The 27,280-nt window shown below is 50.6% G+C and overlaps 1 protein-coding gene, 1 long non-coding RNA gene and 1 pseudogene across 3 annotated transcripts; 1 reads left to right on the forward strand and 2 right to left on the reverse strand.

Annotated features, from left to right (window-relative positions):
• Positions 1-1,956: 1,956 nt before the first annotated feature.
• Positions 1,957-4,173, forward strand: LOC113889176. The gene is made up of 3 exons (XR_003510165.1): positions 1,957-2,116; positions 2,357-2,637; positions 3,477-4,173. It is a non-coding gene; the product is annotated as an uncharacterized LOC113889176 (long non-coding RNA).
• A 9,165-nt stretch (positions 4,174-13,338) lies between these two features.
• On the reverse strand, positions 13,339-25,206 carry LOC113889175 (UL16-binding protein 3-like). Of its 2 annotated transcripts, XM_027535977.1 has the most exons (5): positions 24,997-25,206; positions 16,006-16,269; positions 15,494-15,769; positions 14,758-14,892; positions 13,495-13,582 (listed from the first exon to the last, which is right to left on the reverse strand). In XM_027535977.1, the coding sequence occupies exons 1-4, from the start codon at positions 25,067-25,069 to the stop codon at positions 14,783-14,785; spliced, it is 723 nt and encodes a 240-aa protein (XP_027391778.1). In that variant the 5' UTR covers positions 25,070-25,206; the 3' UTR covers positions 13,495-13,582; positions 14,758-14,782. The 2 variants fall into 2 exon arrangements, with proteins under 2 accessions (XP_027391777.1, XP_027391778.1); XM_027535976.1 differs by lacking the exon at positions 14,758-14,892 and having other exon boundaries at positions 13,339-13,582; positions 24,997-25,203.
• Positions 21,835-23,639, reverse strand: LOC113889174 (annotated as a pseudogene).
• Positions 25,207-27,280: the final 2,074 nt, after the last annotated feature.

The raw sequence follows: 27,280 nt of genomic DNA on the forward strand, positions 1-27,280 counted from the left end.
CGATCGCAGGAGCCGGGTGCGGAGGAGTGGGCGGTGAGCTGCGAACCCAGGACGGGGCCCCCGCAAATGTTCTGTCTTCTCTCGCCACCAGCGAAGCCACCAGCCCGGAGACCGGGAGTTGAGCCACCTGCGCGGCTGATGTCGTGCTGGAGACGGGTAGCGCAGGGGAGGGGGCTGGGAAAGGCGGGAGGGGGCCGCTGCTGCTTGACTCGGGAAAATCCGTCAATGTTTTGCGGTGAGCTTGCTCCTCGGGGCCCTGGGAGGACTTTGCCACTTGCGGGTGAGCAACGGTAATATAAAAAATTCCCGGCTGTTCTGGAGCTCGGTCCAACAGGACGATTGGACTCTGTTGTACACCCTCCTCCGATTGATGACAGACCTGGTGGGGTCGGCCGCTGCTGGTTTTGATTAACGAAAGGACATGACACCACTCCAGTATTCTTGCCTGGAGAATCCCATGCACAGAGTAGCCTGTGCGGGCTACAGTCCCATGGGGTCGCAAAGAGTCGGACACGACTGGAGTGACTAACATGTAGTGAAAAGTTATCATTACAGAGAAGGTTGAGAGTTTAGATGGAAAGTGGAAAGTGGAGAAGAAAGAAAGAAGGGATAACTGAGCAGGAGATGGCAGCGGGCTGTGGGGTGGGGGTGCGGGAGGAGGAGTTCAAAGAAAGATTAGAGCAGGAAGTGTTCAAGGAATGAGCAGAAGAGCCAACAGAACGTGGGCTTTTCTTGCTCACACCAGAAAGGGCTGTTTTGGAGAGAGGATAGTTATTCAAAGTGGAATTTGGCTTTGTAATGTCATGAGTATTTTTTTTTTAATGAGTAATTACATTTGAACTTAAGAAATACTTCCTGGGTATAAGTGTTTATTTTTCTTGTTTTTCAACAGGGCTTCCTCAGTCTAAGGACTGAAGACTTTGGGTGTTGCCAGTAGACAGAGGTATAGACACACCCCAGGCTACCTTTTGCTGGTCACTCTCCTAAAACTGCAGGGAGGAATGTCACTGGCACAACCGCAGTCATCTTTGCTGATACTGCTGCTGATAGAAGCCAGGAAGACTCCTGGCAGTGAGTGTCCTGGATCTGGGGCATCTGGGTGGGTGAGGGGACATGAGAAAATGGGGAGGGAAGGAGGCTCCACCCTGGTGGGCCCCTGTCCACCTGCTCTTAGGATGGTGAGGGTGTGGTTTAGTTGGACTGGCTGCCCAGGAGGTGACACCCTGCCTTCCAGGACCCCACCCAAGGCATGGTGCCTGGGCCTGTGCTCCTATAGCAGCTTTCCCTCTCCTGGCAAGTCCTACCTCCTACTGCAGTAAAACCTTCCTGATGACTAGGGACCCATCGTGAATGTGGCATGTGTCCTATGGCATCCTTCTCCCATTCTGTTGAAAGTCTTATCTGTTCAGATAGATTTTAAGTCTCTAGAAACCAGACACTGTCTTCTGTTTTTGCTGCCTCACAAGCTGGCATGTGCATACTTAGTCACTTAGGTGTGTCCAACTCTTTGCCACCCTATGGACTCTGTAGGCTCCTCTGTCCATTCTCCAGGCAAGAATACTGGAGTGGATTGCCATTTCCTTCTCCAGGGATTGAACCTGGGTCTCCTGCATTGCAGGCAGATTCTTTACTGCCTGAGCACCATATAGCAGATAAATCTTCCTGCTAATAGTAATATGGGACAGAAACGATCCACGGTTGGCATCAAAATGTTTAACTAAAGCTCAGACAGTTACAGGTTGAGGCAGGACTGAGGATTTAGCAGAGGAGGGGATCGGGATAGAGACCCCTCCCTCTGCAACCAGGCCCTTGGAGGAGGAAACTCCCAGCCATACTGTGGTTTTCTCTCACAGATGCCCACTCTCTGTGCCTTGACCTCACTGTCAAATCTCAGTCCAGACCTGGCCAGCCTGGTGTCAAGTCCAGGGCTCCGTGGACACAAAGCCTTTCCTCAGGTATGATAGTGCCAGCAACAAGGTCAAACCTTTGGGTTTCCTGGGAAAGGAGGTAAACGACACGAAAGCGTGGACTGAAATAAGCCAAACGCTGATAGAAGCAGGAAGAGAGCTCAGGATGGTCCTGCCTGTCATCAAACTGGACAAAAATGAGACAAGGGGTAAGTATGGGAAGGGGGTGGGAGCTGGAGACAGCAAGAGAAAGAGTGCATGCAGGGAGGGCATTCCTATGAAAGGACTGAACAGGATCCAGCCTTAGAGACCCGGTGGACCTGATGGGTAAAATGGGGCAGGTCATGGTCAGAAGATCACGAGCCCCTAGATGTGCAGACACACTTGAGTGACTGGGGAGGATGGACTGTGGAGAGTCCAGAAAGATTCATTGTGTATGGGGGGCACAGGTCCTCCCACCCTGCAGGTAAAGCTGTGTTGTCAACGTGAAGCCGAGCAATGCTCTGGTGCATCCTTGCACTTCAGCCTCAATGGACGGACAGCTCTTCTCCTTGACACCATGAGCATAACCTGGACAGTCATCGATCCTGGAGCCACAGGCATCAAGGAGGAGTGGGAGAACAACCAGGAACTGGCAGAGTATTTCAGGACCATTTCAACAGGAGACTGCAGTTATTGGCTTAGGGAATTCCTGAAACACTGGAGAAGATGCTGCTCCCAGAGCCCACAGGTAACTGAGTGGGTGTGGGGGAGGTGGCAGCTCTCTTCAAAGGTCTAGTGCCTTCATGTGTGGATATGAGCACATATGTTAGTGTAATTGAAAATGTGATGATGGATGGAGTGACTGATCTCTTGGTGGACTTCCTGTCTGGAGAGTCAGTGATGGGCATAGCACAGAACTGGCCAGCATCCTCCTTTCCCAACCCACCTCCCTCAGCACAGGAGCCCCCTTCCTCATTAACCAAGACCCCAGGCACTGCTCGATGGTCCCCAAACCTATATACGCATTATGTTTCCAGGCCTTCTCTCCCTCTTGTCGTACTGATCCTTTAACCAGCTCAAATGTCACTTAATGAAGCCCTTATCCCTTCCCAGACAGAATTAAGTGCCCCAATTGTGTTCCTCCTCAAAAAGGACTCCTCATAGTAAACATGTCCACCTGAAAGATAATCAGATGGACATTTGCTGTCTCAGTGACTCAGACAGTAAAGAATCTGCCTGCAAGGCAGGAGACCTGGGTTCAATCCCTGGGTTGGGAAGATCCCCTGGAGTAGGAAATGGCAACCCACTCCAGTATTCTTGCCTGGAGAATCCCAGGGACAGAGGAGCCTGGTTGGCTACAGTCCATGAGCTCGCAAAAGAGTCGGACATGACTGAGCGACTAACACAACTCGGGAGAAATATTAGCTCCACAAAGACAGAGCACAAGCCCATTAATCTTTCCATACCCGGACCTGAAGAGTGGCTTCACATGAGTCAGTAACTATATGGGGAACATGTGCTAAGGACAGCAGGTGCTGAGGAAGGTGTATTCTTAGATTTGACAAGGCTTTTGCTTTTTCATTTTAGAACCGCTAATAATGGCCCCAGATATCAGCCAGTCTGCATCCATCCGATTGGTCTCTTGCATTATCCTATTGATCATCACCCAGTTAGTTCTAATTGCTTCATCGTCATGAATATTATGAAGAAATCAGGGACCACAGCAGGTGAGAAGCCAGCCGGCCTCTGGCTCCTAGGCAGGTTTGTTCTGGTCAGGACTTGGGAGAGGTGAGCCATGGGTTTCACCAAGCCCCTGTCCACTGGAACCATCTTTACCAAGATGATGTTCTGTCTTTGTCTTGGGCCCCCACACTTCCCTGTAGGGTTGGGAACCACTCTCTTGTTGGGGTAGAAGAGGCTGGTGTGGGCAGCAGACAGTGCAGTGGGAGTGGGGATGAAGACAAGTGTCTTCTCCTTTGGGGGCCCTGGGTACAAGATGTAGATGTGGTGGGGTGGGGTGTTGTCCTGAGATCTTACTCAGGCTTTCCCAGCCCTTTGATGAAAAAAACCTTTTGTTCTCTGATGGTAGCATTCTCTAGCTCAACATTTTCCCCAGTGGTTCTAACAGCTATTCCATCATCTGGATGTTTCTCCCTGGACTATGAGAAGGTACAATGTTAAACCAACTCTGGGTGGCAAAAACTGACCCTTGATGACAGTCTGGCTGTTGATCTAATATACTACCTTCTACTCAGAGTGGGATTTAACAAGAAGCTAAAGAAGCCTATGCTTAAGAATTCCTTCACTTTCCAGGACTGTTGATGGGCCCTTAAGATGTATTGACTTGGTCATTTTGAGGATTTGCAAAAGTCAAATATTTGCTCACAATCAGTTAAAACTTCCAATGCTATTCTTTCCATCAGACTTGCCTTCATGTGGGGTGAAATTGGGGTGGGGGGCGGGGGTTGGCATTTTTTAAATTCTGTTAAGAAGATAATGCATTAGGGATATACTGTGTGATTTAATGAGACATAATTTAGGTGTTCACACTCACTTTCATGTATAGTTAAGTTACCGCATGCTTTTATGGGCTGAATGTTCTTCTTAATTCATGTGATAAAATCCTCACCTCCAGGAAGACTTGTTGAAACCACTCAGTCGGTGGTGTGTGGTTATAGTCTGTGTTGTGGTACAATAGGAGGTGTACGTTTGGTCGGAGTCCTGGTTCCTGGATCAGAGTTTCTAAAACCCACATTTTGGTGTCATATTTGGTGTTCTGAGTATAGAAAAGTAGTTTTTCTTTAGAGACCTAGCAGACTAATACATATGCAGAAACCGCAATCAAGTGCTAACTGCCTAGATGTCATGACACAAAAGTATGAGGCTACCAGTTGAATTATCATGTAGGTTAATATATGTATTAACATACTAACATGTTAATGTGTAAAAATGTATCCAGGACAGAAGAAAGGATAAAGTGTGATATAGCCAGGAATGGAACACTATAACACAATAAATAAAGAATACATTACCGCAGTAAAACCATAGATGCCTCATAAAAAGGAGTTGAGAGGCAAGTGCTGAACACAAAAGAATATATACGCTATGGTACTCCTATTTGTTGTGTTACATTATTGTGAAGTTTAACTGAATTGTTTTTTTAAGATGTATTTATTTTTGGCTGTGCTGGGTCTTCACTGCTGTGTGCGGGCTTTCTCTACTTGCTGCTCTCTTGTTACGGTGCAAGAGCAGCTCCCTGTGATGACTTCTCGTAGCAGAGCGCAGGCTCTATGCTGTGGGCTTTAGTAGGTGGGGCACACAGGCTCAGTAGCTGCAGCGCCCAGGCTCCAGGGCACAGCCTCAGTATTTGTGGCCCATGAGCTTAGTTGTTTCGCAGCATGTGGGATCTTCCTGACAGGGACTGAACTCGTGTCTCCTGCATTGGCGGGCAGATTCATTACCAATGAGCCACCAGGGAAGCCCCTAATCGAATTATTAAAAAGACATTCTAAGCTTGATTCTAAATCTTATCTCAATAATTTATGGATGAAGATTAGATGTTCCATGACTTACAACCAGGAAATTATGCATACTGGAAAAGATATTATTTAAAGGACTATCCACAACCTAGATGGACCCTTATCAGGTGCTCTAAACTAGCTCATGCACAACAAAACTGAAGAGAATGAACTCTTGGATTAATATTTCCCACTTAGAAAGGGCGACTGCACTGAACTGGCTAACAGAGAACACTGCTGACCTCAGAAACACCTAAAAACAATGCTCAAACAAAGAAGATGTTTGAGCTCATACATTCATACCAGGACGAGAAGAAGACAACATCGGAAAAATTTTAACCTTTCAGTTTTCACTCATGTCTAGACAAACTTGAAGTTTTCTCCTGTCAGGAATATATTCAGTGATGCAGAGAATTCAATTATACATTGTACCTTTTTTGCCCAGTGAGAATCACATGAATGTTTATTGAAACTCCTTTATTTTAGGGGCTCAAATGTGTTGAAGTCCTACCATTAGGTGAAGGAGACCTCACCTGGAAATAGGGTGTGTGCAGATGTAATCCAACCAAGGTGAGGTCAGAGTGGATTAGGTTGGGCTCTAATCCAAAGACTGGTGCCTTTACCAGGAGGCACGCCTTGAAAGAAATGTGGACACGCAAAGAAGAGACGGATATAGGAAAACAAGACACACGAGCATCATGGAAGGACAGAAATAGACACTGGGGCTACGCACTGCCAAGGGTTTAGGCAAGCACCAGTGCTGTGCATAGTACCTCAGTCGTGTCCGACTCTTTGCGCCGCCATGGACTGCAGCCCACCAGGTTCCTCTGTCCATGGCGATTCTGCAAGCAAGAATACTGGAGTGGGTTGCCATTTCCTTCTCCATGCAGCCGCCAGTAGTCAGGAAGAGAAAAGATGGAGCCTCCCTTAGAGCCTTCAAAGAGGGCCCTACTACAGCTTGATTTCAGACTTCTAACCCTCACAATCTTGAAAGAATAAATTTTGGTTGTTTCAAGCCATAGAGTTTGTGGTAATTTTTTATGAAGACTTCACTGTCCCATCCAAGCTTGCGGGGGCTTAGACTGCATTCCCAGCACAAAGGGAACTGGTGAGCAAGAAGGAAGGCAGGAGAGCAGTTTTAGAGAAGAGCCAAGAAACAGACCCAGGGACGTCTAGAAACATGACACCTAGTAGACTTCTAGACACCTAGTAGACGAGGAAAGAAATACCAGCGAAGGGTACACTGCTCAATACGTGACAGCGGAGAACTGGCTGATCCTGTAACTAAAAGAGGATTTCTATTTAGCACAACACACAAACGTTCATTTTAGGTTGATCAACGCATGAAGGTGACTGTTCGTGCAGGGCTCGGGGCTGTATGCCAATAGGAGCACGTTTGCTGAGTAGTTGTAGATATGGGGCTGGGGCATTAAAAAGGAGACGGCACGTTTCCAGGTAGGACCCAGACAGAGACCTAAAATCCCTGCTCGGCCCTGGGACGGAGTCCTGGCAGCCAGCCCCTTCCCAGAACCACCCCGAGCTGTGTGTGGCTTTGCGGCAGCTGGAAGGCCCAGTATCTTGGGGAGAACTGGTCAGGGTGACTGTGTGTGTGTGAGAGAGAGAGAGAGAGAGAGAGACAGAGAGGGTATGCGTGAGAGGAGGAGGGCAGAAGAGAGGAGTGATTGTGTTAGGTGCTCAGTCATGTCTGCCTCTGTGACCCTGTGCGCTGTAGCCCTCCAGGCTCCTCTGTCCATGGGATTCTCCAGGCAAGAATACTGGAGTGGTTGCCATTTCCTACTTAGGTGTGTGTGGGGCAGTGCCAGTAATTTGTGATAGGAAGGTGAATGTGAAGAGAGGGAGGGAATGCTGGAAAGAGTGTGTTGGATGTGTGGGGAGCAGCCACAACTGGTGTGTGAGAATGTAGGGAACCTTGATGTGTGTGTATGTGTGTGACTGTGGACAGCTGAGCCTGGGACAGAAGGGGAGAAGACAGTATGCATATGCAGAGGGCCCTGAGGGGGATGCCCTGGGGGACCCAGAGAGGAGGAAGAGAGTGAAGGGAAATGGCTGTGAGGGGAAAGTTTCTGGATGGCAGTGGAAGTAGACGGGAGCCTTCTGTGTGGAATTTGTGTGAAGGAGTGTGTACAGACAGTGTGAGGAAGCCAGGGTCCCTGAGGGAAGGGAACGCGGTGTGACTTTGCAGAGAGTGGAGAGCCAGTGGGGCAGGCAAGCAGGCACTTGTGTGTGAAAGAAAGTGTGTGGGAGGGTGGGGGATGGGGTGTGCACAGAGGGAAGGGGGTGTGAGGAGACCTGCATGGAAAATTTCAGGAAGGGTGACGTGCACAAGGGTGGAAGGAGTGTAAGTGAGAAGCATGAAGCCTATGTGGGGAACACGTGTGTGTGAGGGGGCTGTGTGGGAGGCTGGAGAGTCAGGCTGGGCTGTGGGTGATGGAGGGCAGCGTGAGGGCGAGGGGGCTTGTGTGTGTAACTGTGGGGGCTGAAGTGTGGGAAGACAGGTGTGCATGGAGAGTGTGGGGTGAGCAGTGTGTCAGGACTGTTGCTGAAGAGGCCTCAGTGGTGACCGGCTCCCCAGCTTCTCCTTTCTCTGGGCCTGGACCCTCTGGCCTGGACCCCAAGGTTCCAAGGGAACCAAAAACTGGCAGGGACAGGGAAGAAGCTGATACCCCCTATCATGTACTTTCTTTTTTTAGCTTGAAACACCACACAAGAATATCTGCCTTGTGACAGGTGTCAACTGGGGTCACCTGCCTTCACCAGCTGACGCCTCCCCCAGGCCCAGGGGCTGAACTGCATTCTCTCCCTCAGTTTCTAGTCAGCCTGGGGCTTCCCTGATAGCTCAGTTGGTAAAGAATCCACCTTCAATGCAGGAGACCCCGGTTCGACTACTGGGTCAGGACGATCCTCTGGAGAAGAGAAAGGCTACCCACTCCAGTATTCTGGCCTGGAGAATTCCATGGACTGTACAGTTGGACCTGACTGAGTGACTTTCACTTTGGAGCCTCTGAGCAATAGGATTCCCTTCAATCCCTCCCCTGCCTACTAAGCTCAGGGGGAGGGACTCTTGTAGGGGGCCCAACAGGTGGACGAGGGGACCCAACCCTCTCCACCACGCCCCTCCCACCTCTCCAGGCCCAGACCCCTCACTGTCCCCCAACTCCTTCCTCCCCACCTCGCCCTTCTCCCCACCTTCCCTCATCTCTTACCGCTCATCACAGGTGTTCCCAGGTCTGTCCAGCAGCTCAGCTGGGAAGCCAGGAGCCTGCATGGCAAGACCCCTGGACCCACCCTCAGACACTCATGGCCCATGTGTCCTGGACTCTGTCCAGAGGGAGCAGAAGCAGCTTCCACAGAAAAGTGGGGACTTGGGAGCCTGAGCTGTGACCTTAGAGACTACTCCCCAGCAGCTTTTAAATGCAACCTACCCTCCCTCCCCCCACCCTCCCACTCCCTCTCCCTTTACCTCACCAACCCAACCACACTCCACCCCACCCCTCCCACACCACCCCTTGGCCCCCCTTCAGGAAACCCTAGAGCCAATGCCCACCTTGCCAAGTCCTCCCTGCTGTTCTGAAGAGGTCGCCCTAGTACTTACCACTACTTTCCACGGGATGGTTTGTTTTTTCATCTAGGGTTGTTAACTGCGGGATTCAGACAGGGTCACATATTTTTCTTCACATGTCCTGCCCTTGGCACTCTCCTTTCCATGTAGCTGATTCCTCTCCCAATGTGTGTTAGGGCTACTGTACTGGCATCAGCATGTACCCTGGGGAAGTCCTCAGCCATAGCGGCTACAGAACATCAGGGGTTAAATGGAGACACCAGTGAGGATGGGGGAAGGGTAGAAAGACACTAAGTCTGGGGTCCCCTCTGCCTGTCCTGCCTTTCAGGGGACTTGAACCCCGTGTCTTAGACACCAGGCTTTTGAGAGCGCCCTTCCTCCCTGTCTTAGTCCCATGGGATTGCTATAACAAGTAACCATACATTGGGTGGCTTATAAACAACAGGAAAGTTTTCCCCATAGTTCTAGAATCTGGCAAGTCCAAGATCAAGGCACTGGAAGATGTCTGGTTCACAGAGGGCTGTCTTCTCACGGTGCACTCACCTTGTGGAAGGGTGGAGGGAACATAGGGTCATTTTCTACAATGGTTCTCACCCATTATTTCGACTGTGTGGATCACAACAAACTCTGCTAAATTCTTAAAGAGATGGGAATACCAGACCACCTGACCTCGCTCCTGAGAAATCTGTATGCAGGTCAAGAAGCAGCAGTTAGAACCAGGACATGGAACAACAGACTGGTTCCAAATCGGGAATGGAGTACATCAAGGCTGTATATTGTCACCCTGCTTATTTAACTTATATGCAGAGTACATCACACTACATTCTGGGCTGGATGAAGCACAAGCTGGAATCAAGACTGTCAGGAGAGATATCAATAACCTCAGATACACAGATGACACCACCCTTACAGGAGAAAGAAAGAGGAACAAAAGAGCCTCTTGATGAAAGTGAAAGAGGAGAGTAAAAAAGCTGGCTTAAAACTCAACATTCAGAAAATAAAGATCATGGCATCTGGTGCCATCACTTCATGACAAATAGATGGGGAAACAATGGAAACAGTGACAGACTTTATTTCCTTGGCCTCCAAACTCACAGCAGATGGTGACTGTAGCCTTGAAATTAAAAGATGCTTGCTCCTTGGAAGAAAAGCTACAACCAACCTAGACAGCATATTAAACAGCAAAGACATTATTTGGTGACAAAGGTTCATCTAGTCAAAGCTATGGTTTTTCCAGTAGTCATGTATAGGTGTGAGAGTTGGACCATAAAGAAAGCTGAGTGCCAAAGAATTGATGCTTTTGAACTGTGGTGTTGGAGAAGAGTCTTGAGAGTCCCTTGGACTGCAAGGAGATCAAACCAGTCAATTCTAAAAGAAATCATTCCTGATTATTCATTGGAAGGAATGATGCTGAAGCAGAAGTTTCAATCCTTTGGCCACCTGATGTGAAGAACTCATTGGAAAAGACTCTGATGCTGGGAAAGATTGAAGGCAGGAGGAGAAGGGAACTACAGAGGATGAGATGGTTAAAAAGCATCACCAACTCAGTGGACATGAGTTTGACCAAGCTCCAGGATTTGGTGATGGAAAGGGAAGCCTGGCGTGCTGCAGTCCACAAGGCCACAAAGAGTCGGACATGACTGAGAGACTGAACTGAATTGAAAGGAACACATCAATCATTTCCCACACGCTCATCTTCTGATACCATCACATTCAGGGCCAAAGTTGCAACAGATGAATTTTGTGGGGCACATGAAGAGTGAGCCAGCACTCCCCATGCCAGCTAGCACATGAGTTCTCTCACAGACACTTAACTTGGCTACAACTTCATTGTCACTCCAGCCCTGATATGAGATGGAGGCTCCACAGAGGCATTGGAGAAACAGACTTTCCTTCATTATGACAATAACAGGCCAAACCCTTGCTTCTCTTGGAGGAAAATTAATGCCTTGAAGGCCTGCTCAGAACAGACCCAGACCCTGGGGGAGACATGGGGCAAGGACTCAGAACCTGAGGCTGTTCAGCTGGAGAATTGTGGGCCCAGGGTAAGAGGTGGGAACCAGGGCCTAGACACCACCAGGGGAAGGAGAATGTGTGTGTGCTTAGTAGCTCAGTCGTGTTCAACTCTTTGCAACCTCATGGACTGTGGCCCACCAGGCTCCTCTGTCCGTGGGATTCTCCAGGCACGAATACTGGAGTGGGTTGCCATGCCCTCCCCCAGGGGAGCTTCCCAACACAGGGACTGAACCCAGGTCTCCCGCATAGTAGGCAGATTCTTTACGGTCTGAGCTATTGAGACACCATAGAAGCAACTTAAATGACAATCGACAAATGAATGGATAAAGAAGATGTGGCGGGGGCTTTCTGGTGGGACAGTGATAGGAATTCTCCTGCCAATGCAGGGGACACAGGTTTGATCCCTGGTCAGGGAAGATCCCACATGCCACAGGACGACTAAACCCATGTGCTTTGGAAGCCCAGGCAAACTAGAGCCGGTGCTTTGCAACAAGAGGAGCCACTGCAATGAGAGGCCTGCGCACACCCACCTGCTCTGTCTCCTAAAGGCTGTCCTTGTTGCCCAGGAGGTGTCCTGGATCCTGGGGCCGAGACGCTTTAGCTCTTACTGCTCATTCTCTGACATTTATTCTCCTTCCCCCTTCAAGGAACCTCACACTGATCAGAATGGCCATACTGAAAAGTCTATGAGTTTGAGTAGGCTCCGGGACTTGATGATGGACAGGGAAGCCTGGCGTGCTGCAGTCCATGGGGTCACAAAAATTCGGACATGACTGAGTGACTGAACTGAACTGAACTGAAGGAGGCAAAAACTGTAAAAACAGGTACCAAAGTTATTACTGGAGACATACAGAAAGAGTTCGTTTATTTAAGAGGGAAGCAAGGCGGAAATATACACCCAGAAAGGAGTGCAGGCGTCCTGAATGAGCAATACAAAGAAGCTAGGCTAGGGATTTAACATACACATACATGTCTCTATCTTCCCTGGTGGCTCAGTTGGTAAAGAATTTGCCTGCAATACAAGAGACCCAGGTTCGATCCCCGGGTCAGGAAGATCCCCTGGAGAAGAAAATGGCAATCCACTCCAGTATCCCTTGCCTGAAGATTTCCATGAACAGACGAGCTGGCAGCTTACAGTCCATGGGATCCCAAAGAGTCCGACATGACTGTGTAACTAACCTTCTTTCACTTTCACTTCCATACATGCATCTTTTCTTCCCCAACTCCCCTCCCATCCCCACCCAGGCTGCCACATGACATTGAGCAGAGTTCTATGTGCTATACAGTAGGTCCTTGCTGGTTATCCATTTTAAATAAATCAGTGTGTGCATGTTGATCCCAGACTCCCTAACTATCCCTTCCCCCCATCCTTTCCCCCTGCAACCATAAATTCATTCTCTAAGTCTGTGAGTCTCTTCTGGTTTGTAAGTAAGAGCACTTGTATCACGACGTTTTTGATTCTGAGTGTGAAGGACCTCAGAAGGTGCTTCTGCTCCTCCGTCTGACGTATGTCGTTCAATATGACACTCTCCAGGTCCATCCATGTTGCTGCATAGGGCATTGTTTCATTCTTTCTGAGGCTGAGTAATACTGCCCTGTGTATATGTCCCACATCTTCTTTGCCCATTCATCTGTGGGTGACGTGTAGGTGGCTTCCAGGTCCCGGCTACTGTGAGCAGCGCTGCCGTGAACACAGGGTGCATGTGTCCTCTCAGACCATGTGTCCTCAGAATCGCCAGGGACATCGAATCCCACAAGATGGACAAAGGGTGACACGTCATGACCTCTCTTGGGGGTTAGAAAACAAAAATCTTAAATACTTCAAGTTTCCTGGAGTACTGAGATTTTTATTTAAATAGCACTAGCATAACAAATAGGCTTCCCCAGTGGCTCAGACGGTAAAGAATCCACTGTCAAGGCAGGAGACACAGAAGACGTGGGTTCAATCCCTGAGTTGGAGACGTCCCCTGAGAAGGAAACAGCAACCCACTTCAGTGTTCTTGCCTGGAGAATCCCATGGACAGAGGAGCCTGGCGGGCTACAGACCACCGGGTCACAAAGAGTTGGACACGACTGAGCCACTAACACAGCGACTAAGCGTGATAAATTATTAAGGGAAACAGTCATAAATAAAACTTTGTTCTATTGAAAATAGGCTGAGGTGATTTCTCCAGACACAGAAAGAATCCCTGAGTCCTGTAATAGCAGATGGTATTTTTCTTGCAATATCATTCGCAAGAATGAGGTCACGAGGCAGAGTCTAATTATCCACAAACTAGAATACGATGACAAATGTCCTGTTTGTGGAGATTTCTTCAAGGACTTGAGCATTTCAGTGTAGAAATTCCATCTCTTAGCACCAGGAGGAAGTGGTGATAAATTGCTTGTTTTTTTTTTTTTTTAAGACGCTGAGTGGGATTTCCCCAAATGTGATGAAGCCCATGAGATGATGCATCTACTGTGTCACTGTAACCAGAAAACAGACTCAGGATTCATGGGGTCTGATCTCCTGGATCTAAACTGAAGAGCAAGAGAAAGGCAGACAGAGCACCTGTCGCGCTTCCTGGGAGCACCGTCTCCTGCAGAAAAGAAAGAGGCTTTGGTCCAGGAGGCTGAGGAACTCCTGTCACTTTCCTGGGGCTACCCTTCCCCAACCCCCCCTCCAGTCCCACCCTCACTGAGGGGCCCCTATGTCCTCCACCGTCACCCCCACCCCAGGCCCAGCAGCTTCTTGTCACCTCCTGGCTTCCTTCTTGCATCACAGAGTCACCCCCTGCTTAGGCTCAGGACTAGAGCCAGTGAGGAATCAATCTGCTCCCTTTACTCAGGTCCGGATCCTCCCCGAAGAGGGCCTAAAGGACCAGGGAGCAGGTCCGGGAGGAGGGGCCTTGCTTCCTGACAGCCTTGGGGGGCTGCAGGCAAACCTCCTTCCTTTGCTCCCCTCTAGCCTCTGAGCCAGCAGCACACACAGCTCTCAGGACCAGGGTCCCTGCTCCCCATCTCTTCCTGGTACCCCCAGCTGGGCGCCTCCACCCCAGCTCAGGCCCACCATCCCCAGGCACCTCTGCTCAAGGCAGGGCCGCTCAGTGATGGAGGCTCTGGGTCCCCAGGAGGCTGGTGACCTGCAGGCCACAGGCTGAGTCACAACTGCTGCTGCTCCAGGAACACAGGCCTGGCCTCAGCCCTTCCCACAGTCTCTGCTGTGGGGCTCCTGCCTTACCTGCATGACCCAGGCCACTTCCTGTGAGAACAGGCCTTTGGAGTTGGGTCTGCAAAGGCCTTCCCACCCCTTCCTCCTGGGATGAGAGCCCGGCCCCTCTCATCTTGGCCCCCTGGGTGGGTCCCCTCCCTGCTGACACATCATGTGGAGCCCCCATGCTGCTCTCAGCCCCCGTGAGTCCTGCCCTCGCCCTGAGTGCCTGCTGTTCTCACACCACCTACCAGGGGCCCTGCCAGCCAGCAGTCTGTGCTCAGTCAGGGGACTTGGCTGAACCCTTTAAGCATCAATAGGCCCTCAGCCTTCCCGTGCCCCAGCCACCCCTCACTTCCCACTGTCATCTGACAGTGAGGACCTTTCAGAACTGAGGCCTGATTTTGTCCGAATTCTGCTCTCAGGTGATATGGGGTCTTCTTCACCGGCTCATTTCAGGATGAGGAGGTTCACGGAGGGGCAGGGGTTGGCTGGGATTCACCTTCCCTGGCCTCACACCAGGCCCTGTGCCCCTGCCTTCCCTCTGAATTCTGCCCTCAGTACCTCTTCTTGTAATGGATACAGGCTATTATGATGCCGTTATGACCAAACTGGCGAGAACCCCGGTGGTGATCCAGATGATGTAACTGCTGTCTGGGGCCATGGGCTGCATTGTAGAGGGTCCCGTGGTCGGTGATGCTGCAAGGAGAGTAAGAGTGAAGCCCTTGTCCAGACCCCAAATTCAGCACATGCCTGCTCGCCCCCCTGACCCAGGTACCCCTACTGTGCAGAGAGTTTACACACATCACATGGAGGCCCCTGAGATAGATCCTCAGGTGAGATGGGGGGAAGGGAGGAGCCCAGTCTTCATGGGGCTCTGACAGCTAATGGGGGAGCAAGGTTTCCAACACAGCCACTCAGTCCTGCTGTGACATCAGAGACAGTGACCTGAGGATGGAGTCCTCAGGAGTTGACAGCAGAGGTGGTATTGACAGATTTCCAGAAGAAAGATTGGTGACATTTGAAAGAAGATTCTGGAAAGAGGGAACAGTAAGAAGGAGATTGGGATCACAGAGATGCTCTCATGTTTAGGATCCGTGGGAATCCATGTTCACTCGTCCAAAGGCCTGTGCTGTGAAGAGAGACATCAGGAGCTGGAAGAGGAAGGAGGATGACAGAGCATCCCCGGGCCATTGTTCTCCCAGGACAGCTCACCTCTGACGGATCATTTACACACACAGAGGGGTGGGTCCATGTCACCCTGAGAGAACTACCACTTTCTCCTACTCTTCTCACTTACCCGTGGTCTTCAACATTTTCTCCCAGTGCAGCAAGAAATCCTGAAACCAGCACTGACAGTCTGCCATGGAGACCTTCTTGAAGAAGTCCGTCACAGCTCTGTCATTCTCCCACTTCTCTTTCATCCACTTCCCTTTAGAATGAACCATTGTCCAGCATCCACTGTCCGAATCAAAGAGGAGGCACAGTTGTCCATTGAAGCCAAACTGCCAGGATGCATTGATGAGTCCGTTGTCTTCTCGCCAGCATGTCATCCTGGCCTGCAGGGTCAGAAGGCCTGACCCCACCGAGGAAAAGAAAGAGCTCAGCCTCTGAGCTTGACAGATTCGTTGCCCCACCTGGGTCCACCTCCCCTGGGCCCAGCTAATCTGGCCCTGGTCTCTCCTGCAACAGCTGCTCTTTCCACTGGACTACTAGGGAAGGACAATATCCTTTTTTTTTTTTTTACCCAAAAACAGTGGATGCAGCTAAGCCCCCAGTCTACTCCTCCTGCATTCAGACTTTCTAACTCACCCTTGTCTATGAGTTTCTCCAGTGTAACGTTAGGCATCTGCTTCCTGAGCAAGGCTCCAATGCCTCTGAGTGCCTCAGTCTGTGTTTCCCAAGCATTCATACTTTTCACTTCCTCTCCCAGTGGACTGATGGACTTGATCTTAGCTCTATCACAGTCATGGGAGAGAAAGACCTTTTGATCAACTTCTCCTTGAACCTCACACCATGGCTGACCATCTCTGGGCTGAAGATCGATGGTGAAATTATAGGAAAGAGAATGAGCATCTGTGAAGGCAAAACACAGTGAGGGTGAGGTTGGGGAAAAAGACCCTGAGGCCCCTTCCCCCAGTTATGTGAGAGCAGAGTAAAGTGCAGGGCTGGGCTGACAGAGCCATGACACCCCACAACACACACCACACAGCCAGTGCCCCTCCTCTCCTTGTGGAGAAGGAGAAGTCCCCTGCCTGGCAAATTTCACACATCCTGGGTGTGTCCCCTTGTCCACCAGGTCTGTTCCCAGCATCCTTTGCAGAGACGTGCCAGGCTGCTATGCAGGAAAAGCCTAGATGACAGAGGACTGTCAGAATCTAACCCCGTTTCCTGTGAGAGATGGGGAGCCTGAGGGGATGCTCCTGAGGAAGCAGGATGACAGGGAGAGGGGCAAAGAGGTGACGGGTGAGCACAGAACCCCAAGTTGGTGAAGGGAGAGTTCACAACTAGGGGTCACAGGACTTAGCAAGGCCGGGGAGACACTGCTGATCTCCCATTAGGATGGGTCTTGGAAGCCTGGAGAAAGGCCTGGCCCACATGGCATGAAAGAGAAAATCCAGAACTTCTGAGGCAGGTGGTAGAGGAGGGGATCATCTGCCAGGGGGACATGGTATGAAAGGGCAGGAAAGTGTCCAGGCCACCAGGCGCCATGGGAAAGCCTGATGGACTCCATGGAGCCTGAGAGGAAAGCACAGATGAGAAGCATCTCCAATAGTTCAAGGATGACTATTGGCAATCAGGGATAGTGGTAGGAGACCGTGTTCCTGTGGGCTTCCGGCAGGAACAGGGATGGAAAATGGGGAAAGATCAGATTCCAGGTGGAGTGTTGTATGTCAGGAGCACAGTTGGTACAACGGTCAAAGTGATTAGTGAAAGTCACTCAGTCATATCTGACTCTTGTGACCCCCATGGACTATACAGTCCATGGAATTCTCCAGGCCAGAATACTGCGGTGGGTAGCCTTTCCCTTCTCCAGAGGATCTTCCAGACCCAGGAATCAAACCCAGGTCTCCTCGCATTGCAGGCGGATTTGTTACCAGCTGAGCCACAAGGGAAGCCCAAGGATACTGGAGTGGCTAGCCTATCCCTTCTCCAGCAGATCTTCCAGACGCAGGAATCAAACTGGGGTCTCCTGTGTTGCAGGTGGATTCTTTACCAACTGAGCTATCAGGGAAGCTGAAAGTGATTAGAGAGTCCCAATGCCAGCCAGGGCCTGACTGCAGAGAGTACAATGCTGGCTCATAGCACAGGGTGATCCTAGAGGCAGAGAGATGGTCAGTGAACCTGGATGCAAACTGCTTGATTGAGAGACAGAAAACAAGGAGAGACAAACACAAGACTGGATGATCAGTAGGCTGAAAGCAGCCATCCCTACCAAACATCCCTACCAAAATTTCCAGAACTGAGCTACTTCTCAGAAGGCATCACCAGAGAAAGAAGCCACGTCCCAGTGAGGACGGCCCTTTCATCACCACAGCAAGTGCAGAAGTCCTTCCATACTCTCCCGATGAGCCACACGGTTATTTACTGGGGCAACTAACTCCAATACTTTGGCCACCTGATGTGAAGAACTGACTCATTGGAAAAGACCCTGATGCTGGGAAAGATTGAAGTCCAGAGGAAAGGGGACGACAGAGGATGGGACAGTTGGATGCCTTCACTAATGCGATATACATGAGTTAGAGTAAGCTCTGGGAGTTGGTGATGGACAGGGAAGCCTGGCGTGCTGCAGTCCATGGGGTGGCAAAGAGTCAGACACAACTGAGTGATTGAACTGAACTGGAAGTGCAGAAGGAGAAACTACTCCCACATTCATATGGGACCCAGTGTGTTACTAACACCACACATAGGAATCGGTAGCATGATCATGGCCCCCGTGCTGTGAAGCAATGCTCTGAGGACCAGGCAATTAATAGACACCTGTGCCAGGTCCTGCTGACAGTGGTTATCTCTGGGTCCACAGGTCCACTCAGTGTCCATTGCACACGTCCTGGGCTTCTGACATGAATGCACAGTCTGTGTTGTTAGTAAACTGCCATGGGTGAGGTACCATAGTCGTGGATTCCACATTCATTCTTCTCACCCTGACTCCCCATCCCCCGATAGTACATGGAGACAGTATCATCTCCTGGAGGAAATAATGAAAATGAGTACCAACCTACAATCTCTCTAGGCCTGCAGAGCTGTGGTCCCTATCTTATCTCCACTGAATTACCACTGAGGTCCTAGGTTCCCTCTAATGGTACATATGACACATTTCAGGCTTCACAGACCCTAGGTCTCTGCTGCAACTGCTGTCCTGGCACAAAAGCAGTCACAATTGATGAATGATGAGTGTGGCTGGACCTGCTTCTTGGGCAGATGACCCAACAGAACCGGTGACATCATAGCTTCCTGTGTTCAGAAAGGTGCTACATGCTGTAGGTGGCATTTTACTTGGAGGCTCACAACACAGACTCCTGGTGTCCTGAAGAAAGGACATACCACTTGCAGTGAGAAAGCCCATACCATTCAGTGCGGCTCCTGGTATGGTCCTGGGGCCTGGCAGAGATGAGGCCTCTGGTCATGGAATGTCAGAGTTGCCCATTATGATCTGGGTTCACCAACCCCAACCATTAGTTCAGATAGGCCAGCCGTCATAGGATAGAAGTGATTATGTGGCTTGGCATAACCAGGGCCCACAGGGAACAAATAAGATGTGCCAGCAGGTGACCTAGGCCTGACACCAGAGTTGACACAGGGCCACTATCCCCTGCTCACACCTGTGGCTTCATGCAGTATCCCCTATGGCTCCTTGAACCAAGGAAGCCAGACTACAGCAGAGGTGGCGCATTAGCCCATAACAGCCAGATCCACACTCCTATCACAGTCCCACCACCAGAAGCTACAAGGCAGGACACGGTAAGTTTCTGGTTCATAAACAGACAACTGAGGCAGCTCTTGGATGCTTCTCTACGGGATGGGTCACTCATTACTGGGGTCAGAAACCAGGACAGTGGACAAGTCTGGTTCTCAGTTGATTTACACATTATATTTGGCTCCTGCTGCTCCACAAATACGGAAGCTCCTTTTGCACCCAGAGACAGATACCAAATGGCCTAAAGAGACCTCGAGATTTACTTTCTTCTGCAGAAAAAAATCTGTCAACTCCTACCTTAATCAATAACCATTATAGGCTGCTGCTGTCCCAATTCCTAGACACTATGAATGTAGGACCAAAGGGTAGAAGTGGGGATGCCCAGCTTCACCCTCGAGCCCTGTGTCATACTCTGGGACCCTGTTCCTGTCCCTCCTAAGTTAGGTCCTGGGGGTCTGGTCGGGGGTTTTGCTGGGTGAATTATCAGACAGAGGGATAAGATGCCAGTTGAGAGAGGGCATGTTTAGATTCTCTTCAAGAGATAGGAAGCTGTTGGAGGCCCTGGGCTTCTTGGGACCATGGAAAAGTGGGTAATAAATGGTCTTGTAACCAAAAGGGCTCTAGGGGACCTTAGTGGGAAAGACCTGCCCCCCGCCTCCCATGGTCTCTGTCTGCCTCTTGTTTGTAGAAAAGTTTCAGTCAGCCAGGCCTCCTGTGAGTCTCAAAACAGTGGTTTACGAGTTAAGGATTAGAATATGTGAAGATGGAGAAACGAATACTCCTTGTGCTGGGAAACTGGTAACAATTTAGACTGTGACCAGCCACATAGCAGTGTCATGAAATTATCAGTTCCCTGAAAGATAACAAAGAGCTGACACAAGCCTCAAGTTGTTTCTACAGAAAGCAGACCTCCAGCACATAAAAACTGCTGGCTGCAAACACGCAGAACCCCAGACTGGTTGGAACCATAATTTGGTGGTGCACAAACGTTCGCCTTGTGCCAACCACCCTGACTGTGCTCAAGACGCTGATGCGCCCGCAGCCGCCACCTCTGCCCCCTTTCTAACCTGGAAACTTGGAGGCGGTCTGAAAACATTAGGTCACTATTTCCCAGGGCTCCTGAACAAACCAGCTTCTCCTTTTCCACCACTTGTTAACTTCACCAGTGGTAGCATATGAGTCATAACCAGCTTCAATTTGTAACAGCCTGAGCTGTCTGGGAGGAGCTTTGACTCCAGGGAGGTGCTGATCAATGGCTAGGCACTGACAGCCTTACATTCAATGCATATGTAATTTTTCTTTTAATAAATTGAATTCTTTAATTTGTTCAAGTGTGTTTAAAAATCCATTTTATACTTAAGCCAGCCTTGAAGATAAGCACAAAATCTGTCTACTTTTTTTTTTTTTTTTTTACCCAACACAACTCAGGCACCCATTCTGTGCAGGTGTGGTAAAAGGTATTATTAACCTTAAAACATGATTGCACCTTCTGGAATGTGTTATCTCCTTTTCCAGAAAGTAAAAATAAATAAAATCACCATTGTTTACTATTGACCTGCCCCAAATCCACGTCTGGCTCTGAGAAATGCTGCTTCTGCTGCTGCTACTGCTGCTGCTAAGTCGCTTCAGTCGTGTCCGACTCTGTGTGACCCCATAGATGGCAGCCCACCAGGCTCCCCCGTCCCTGGGATTCTCCAGGCAAGAATACTGGAGTGGGTTGCCATGTCCTTCTCCAATGCATGAAAGTGAAAGTGAAGTCTCCCAGTCGTGTCTGACTCTTAGCGACCCCATGGACTGCAGCCTACCAGGCTCCTCCGTCCATGGGATTTTCCAGGCAAGAGTACTGGAGTGGGGTGCCATATGCTAGGATCTGCCAAATTTAAGATGTTTCAGTGAATTCTGCTGCTACTTTCCCCAAAGTAAGAAGGCAGAACCCCTCTTTATTAAAAAAATAAAATAAAAAGGCAATTTTTCATGAAAGAGTAGTTTCTGTTTCTACTGTATTTTCCTCTTTTTTTCCTTCTATCTTTTTTCTTCCTCCAACACTGCCTTTTCCTGTACAAGGCAACAGCATTTTTTCACTTTTCTTTTCCTAAGACAAAGTATTTTATCTTTTAGACAAATAATTCCCAAGACTAGTAATAAATATTAAAAAAGAAGAAGAAGAAGAAGAAAGAAACTTAAGGGTTTCCCTGGTGGCTCAGCAGGTAATGAATCCACCTGCAATGCAAGAGACCCCAGTGCAATTCCTGAGTCAGAAAGATCTCCTGGAAAAGGGAGAGGCTACCCACTCCAGTATTCTTGAGCTTCCCTGGTGCCTTAGATGGTAAAGAATCCACCTGCAATGTGGAAGACCTGGGTTTGATCCCTGGGTTGGGAAGATCCCCGAGAGAAGGGAAAGGCTACCCACTCCAGTATTCAACCCTGGAGAATTCCAGGGACTGTATAGTCCATGGGGTCGCAAAGACTCGGACACGACTGAGCAACTAAGCCTGGCACATTCAAGGGTGAATCAACTACATTACTTTGATGAAGTAAAAACTAAAAAGCACTTGGCACTAAGCTAGTCCAAGTATTTGTGTTGAAACAATTTTAAAAACTATTTATTTTATAACACTGTTTAAAACTTTCTTGGTCAAAAAATTTATACAAACATTTTCAGTTCAACCTAATGAAAGTGATATCTAGGAAATATTCCACATCATTAAGTCTGTCTTAGAAAGTTCAGATGCTATGGCATTGCTAAGGCACAGTGTTCTGGAAGACAATGTGCTTCTGCGGTGCTGGGTGATGTATGTGACTGTCCGGCTCCAAGTGGGCCTCAGCAGGCACCGTCCCCCTGATGCTGGGGGACTGTGAGAGGACAGTCAGACACAGACCCCCAGGGCTGCATGGAACCCTGTGAGACACTGGGCCAGCTGCTGGAACTGGGCTTCTCCTCCGAATCTAAGGCCCAGCACAAGCCATCACAGCAAATGGTTCATCAGGACAGTTGATAGGCTGGGCTATTTGATGACCTTCTTTCATATCTCTAAAGAGTCGACATCCGTGTAGGGTATTTGATCCAGAACCATGAGCTCCTACACTATCACTCTGAAGGCCCACACATCACTAACCCTGGAGAACGAAAATAAATTATTTTTTTCGTATCTATCTTTTTTTGGCTCTATTGGGTCTTAGTTGTGGCACTTGGGATCTTTTTGCAGCATGAAGACTCTTAGTTGCAACATGCTGACTTCTTAGTTGTAGCATGTGGGATCCAGTTCCCCGACCAAGGATCGAACCGGGCCCCTTCATTGGGAGTGTGGAGTCTTAGCAACTAAATCACCAGGGAAGTCTGGAGACCTCATTCTTAACCAGACATTCATGAGCCATCCATTGATCCCACGTTTTAATTGTCCTCCAGACAGTGAGAGTCCATGGGGAACAAGACTCTGGAGAGGGGCTATCTGTACTCTTAATTTGAGGTTGTCATCAATGGCAGAGCTCCTCGCAGCCAGGTCTTTGTGGAGGGCTTCTCTTCTGACCAGGTAATCCATTCCACAGGCAATCTGACCTTGTGGACCAGGTCCTGTTGAGAAATTGCCTGAGGATTATTGGCCTCTACTAATTTGTACTGCAGGCTCCCCTGGTGGCTCAGACAGTAAAGAATCTGCCTGCAATTCAGGAGACCCGAGTTTGATCCCTGGGCTGGAAAGATCACCTGGAGAAGGGAATGGCCACTCATTCCATTATTCTTGCCTGAAGAATTCCTTGGACAGAAGAGTTTGACTGACTAATACACACACAGACACACAATTTGCAATGCTGTGAAAACTATTTAGGATTCTCCCAATTCATGTAAGGCAATATCACCAGGGGTTTTCTCTATCTTCTATACACACAAGGGAAATAGGAGGAAGATTCCTGTGATGAAGATATCACAGCTTGCAACGTTCAGGGAGTATTGTCACCTGAATTTCAGAAGCTTAATCTCTGTTTTTACAAATGATTGCTGTTCTTTATTTGGATCTTTTTCATCTACATAAATCCCATGGAAAATACGCCCTAAACTACCTTCTTGGAGTACATCCTCTCCATGGATAGAATTATCCTCTCCTTGGATATTTCAATATCCTTCAGCTTAGCTCTGGCCTCCAAAAGAGGGGCACTTCTCAAGACACTCCTCTACCCACCCACAAGGTAGGATAATGGGATGGAAGTACCATTGTTGGGTGTGTCTCCTCTCAGACATGGAACATGTCTGAGACATGGCTGAGACAACCCTTGGGAACTATTGGACACTGATGCTGTCTTCCAGTTCAATTCTTGTCATACTGTGAAGGTGCAAAACAGCTAATATTATTACTACAAGAAATATAACTGCAGGGCAAACCCCTGTGCTGATACAAAACACACGGGTAGAAGAAGCTGGAGCTGCATGAACAGGATCATAAATAGTTCTGCTTTTTTGTAGCACATTTTCCTTCTTTTCAAATTTTTGAAGAAGGGAAGTTTTTGAAGAATTTACTGTCAAGTTGAGCTGCATTTAGTATCATAACCTCATCATCTACTTTGCAGAAAAGGAGAGCTAGAGCCAAATCACTGATACAGTGCGTGGAAATACCCCCACCCCGTTGCTACTCGCACCCCCACCCCAACAAGCAGAAATGCTGACCTGGGGCAGGTCCATGAAACTGTCTACCTGGAAACCTGCTTATATTCAACTTGGAGTCTGCAGGCCAAGTGAAAGGCAGGACATCTGTTTCGCTGGGTACGAACAGGTTAAAGGATAGACGTAGTGTCCAACAAGATCACATCTCTAATAAAAAAAGTTCTGCATCTAAACCAATGAGCCAGGGCACCTGGTCCCTGATCAGGAAAAGGCTCACACCCGCCTCCGGGGTCGGGGATGGAGCGGCGCCGCGGAGCCCAGGGGTCGGGGGTGCAGCCGCGCAGCGGAGCCCGGGATCTGGGAACGAACCGCGCCGCGGAGCCCGGGCCGGGGAAGGAACCGCGCCGCGGAGCCCGGGGATCACGGGTGGGGCCGCGCAGCGGAGCCTCGGGTTCGGAGAGGAGCCGAACCACGGAGTCTCGGGAATCCGGGAGGAGCCGCGCCGCGGAGCCCCGGGATCGCGGGTGGAGACGCACCGCGGAGTCTCGGGGATCTGAGAGGTGCAGCGCCGCGAAGCCCCGGGATCGCGGGTGGAGCCGCACCGCGGAGTCTCGGTGGTCCCGGATGCAGCCGCGCCGCGGAGCCCCGAGATCGGGGAGGAGCCGCGCCGCGGAGTCCACGGGCCGGGAGTGGAGCCAGCAGCTGCGGCTCGGACAAGAGCAACTCAAGCACGTTTCAGCCGGGAGGGCGCGGCCGCCGCCGCCGCCTGGGCACCCGGGTCTGCTCTGCATTTATAACTTACGGCCGGGAAAGAGCGCTGGTCCTTCAAGGGCCGGGAGATGGAGCGACCAGAAGGGTCTCTGTTGCACAGGTCGGGGCGGGAGGGTGTGCTTTTCGGGGTGGGTCTAGGTCCCTTCTCCCCGGGAAGGCTGACTGGTCCCAAACGGCCCTGCTCCAGGGCTCCCACTTCCCAGGGGCGGGCTGGACCCTTGGGGGGTTTCAACCGCACTTCCTGCCGCGTCCCAGCCCCCTCTTCTCCCAGCGTCACCTCCCAAACTCCCGGCATTACTACTACACCCAAGGTACCCCTGTTCTGGCCCAGAGAGCCGGCAAGAAGCCGGGAGGAGCCACCGAGGAGCAAAGGGGCCGAGGGAAGGGAAAGAGGAGGGGGCGGCGGCGACACGCTGCAAGAAGTTTCGCGAAGCCCCACGGACACCACCCCCATCCCCTTTACGGGTCAGAACCCATCCAACCTCCTCGCGTTCCCCCGCAGGTTCATCCCCGAACTCACCGCTGGACGTCCCGCTCAACAACACAATCAGAAGCAAAACGAGGACGCCAAGACTGCTCTTGGAGCCACCCATTTCTCCCTTTGCCACCTGGATCCCAATTTTGCAGGAGTGCGAGGCTGCCAAGTCAGAACCCGCGATCCTCTCCCGCTAGCCGGCAGCTGTGGCCTGGACCTCCGCCTCTGCTCTGACTGCCTGAGCGCCTCCTCCGCCGACAGGCCCCGCCCAGGTTACCGCCGGATCTGGGTGGGGACTCCTGCCTGCTCCCTCACTCACTTGCCTGCCTTCCTGTAAAGCAGCCTACCCTCCTTTTACACTGGGCGCCCACGTGCGCTGGTTACAGGAGACCGCAACGCTCTTGTTCCTTCAATTCAGTTCAGTTGCTCACTCCTGTCCGACTCTTTGCGATCCCATGGACTGCAGCACGCTAGGCCTCCCTGTCCATCACCAACTCCTGCAGTTTACTCAAACTCTTGTCCACTGAGTCGGTGATGCCATGCAACCATCTCATTCTCTGTTGTCCCGTCTCCTCCCGCCTTCAATCTTTCCCAGCATCAGGGTCTTTTCCAATGAGTCAGTTCTTTGCATCAGGTGGCCAAAGGATTGGAGTTTCAGCTTCAACATCAGCCCTTCCAACGAATATTCAGTACTGATTTCCTCTAGGATGGACTGGTTGAATCTCCTTGCAGTCCAAGAGTCTTCTCCAACACCACAGTTCAAAACATCAATTCTTCCACGCTCAGCTGTCCTTACAGTTCAACTTTCACATCCATACATGACTATTGGAAAAATCATAGCTTTGACTAGACGGACCTTTGTTAGCAAAGTAACGTCTCTGCTTTGCAATATGCTGTCTAGGTAGGTCATAACTTTCCTTCCAAGGAGTAAGCGTCTTTTAATTTCACATCTGCAATCACCATCTGCAGTGATTTTGGAGCCCAGAAAAATCAAGTTATCCACTGTTTCCACTGTTCCTCCATCTATTTCCCATGAAGTGATGGGACCAGATGCCATGATCTTTGTTTTCTGAATGTGGAGCTTTAAGCCAACTTTTTCACTCTCCTCTTTCACTTTCATTAAGAGGCTCTTTAGTTCTTCTTCACTTTCTTCCATAAGGGTGGTGTCATCTGCATATCTGAGGTTATTGCTATTTCTTCGGCAATCTTGATTCCAGCTTGTGCTTCTTACAGCCCAGCGTTTCTCATGATGTACTCTGCATAGAAGTTAAATAAGCAGGGTGACAATATACAGCCTTGATGTACTCCTTTTCCTATTTGGAACCAGTCTGTTGTTCCATGTCCAGTTCTAACTGAGCTGCCCTTGTAAGGAATGCCATCCATGAAGGACTGACTTGGGGCAGCTGGACAGGTGGCCAGGGTGACATCGATTTAGGAAACCCAAGATGCCATGGTAGAGAAGAGAGGGGCGGAGCCAGAGCGCCTGAAAACTCGCCCGGGGGAAGGACGGAGAAATCGCCCGTGGCTCCTTGGCCGGGCCTCGTCCCAGCTCGTGGGTCCCCGAAGGCACCGCGGCGGCGCCCAGACTGACAACCAGAAAGAGCCCGGTCATCACCCCGCAACCCTGGGCACTTCCTTACAAAGACTCACTCACCGACCGGGCGGGCCTCCAGGGGCGCCGTCCCCGAGCGCAGCACCTCGGCCCGGAGCCCGTCTTCGGCGCCCGCCCGGGATCCCCGCTTCAGCGACGCCTCTCCGAACGCCGCCGGCCGAGCTTCCCCCGAGCCGGGGCCACGAGGCGTCGGCCGAGATTCGAAAGAGCGATTCAAAGTGAAAACCCCGAGGAGAGTTTCAGGATTTCTCTTGTGGTTGTTCTCTCGGGGTTTCCACCTGCTCGAAAGCGACCTTGGCTGGACCGGGCAGGCGAGGACCGCGCCCCGCCGATAGCAGGAGCCGGGTGCGGAGGAGTGGGCGGTGAGTGCGAACCCAGGACGGGCCCCCGCAAATGTTCTGTCTTCTCTCGCCACAGCGAAGCCACCAGCCCGGAGACCGCGGGAGTTGAGCCACCTGCGCGGCTGATGTCGTGCTGGAGACGGGTAGCGCAGGGGAGGGGGCTGGGAAAGGCGGGAGGGGGCCGCTGCTGCTTGACTCGGGAAAATCCGTCAATGTTTTGCGGTGAGCTTGCTCCTCGGGGCCCTGGGAGGACTTTGCCACTTGCGGGTGAGCGAACGGTAATAAATTCCCGGCGGTTCTGGAGCTCGGCTCCAACAGGACTATTGGACTCTGTTGTACACCCTCCTCCGAATATGACAGAAGACACTGGTGGGCA

The sequence above is a fragment of the Bos indicus x Bos taurus genome, unplaced genomic scaffold (assembly GCF_003369695.1).
Source record: "Bos indicus x Bos taurus breed Angus x Brahman F1 hybrid unplaced genomic scaffold, Bos_hybrid_MaternalHap_v2.0 tig00003881_arrow_arrow_obj, whole genome shotgun sequence".
Lineage (NCBI taxonomy): Eukaryota > Metazoa > Chordata > Mammalia > Artiodactyla > Bovidae > Bos > Bos indicus x Bos taurus.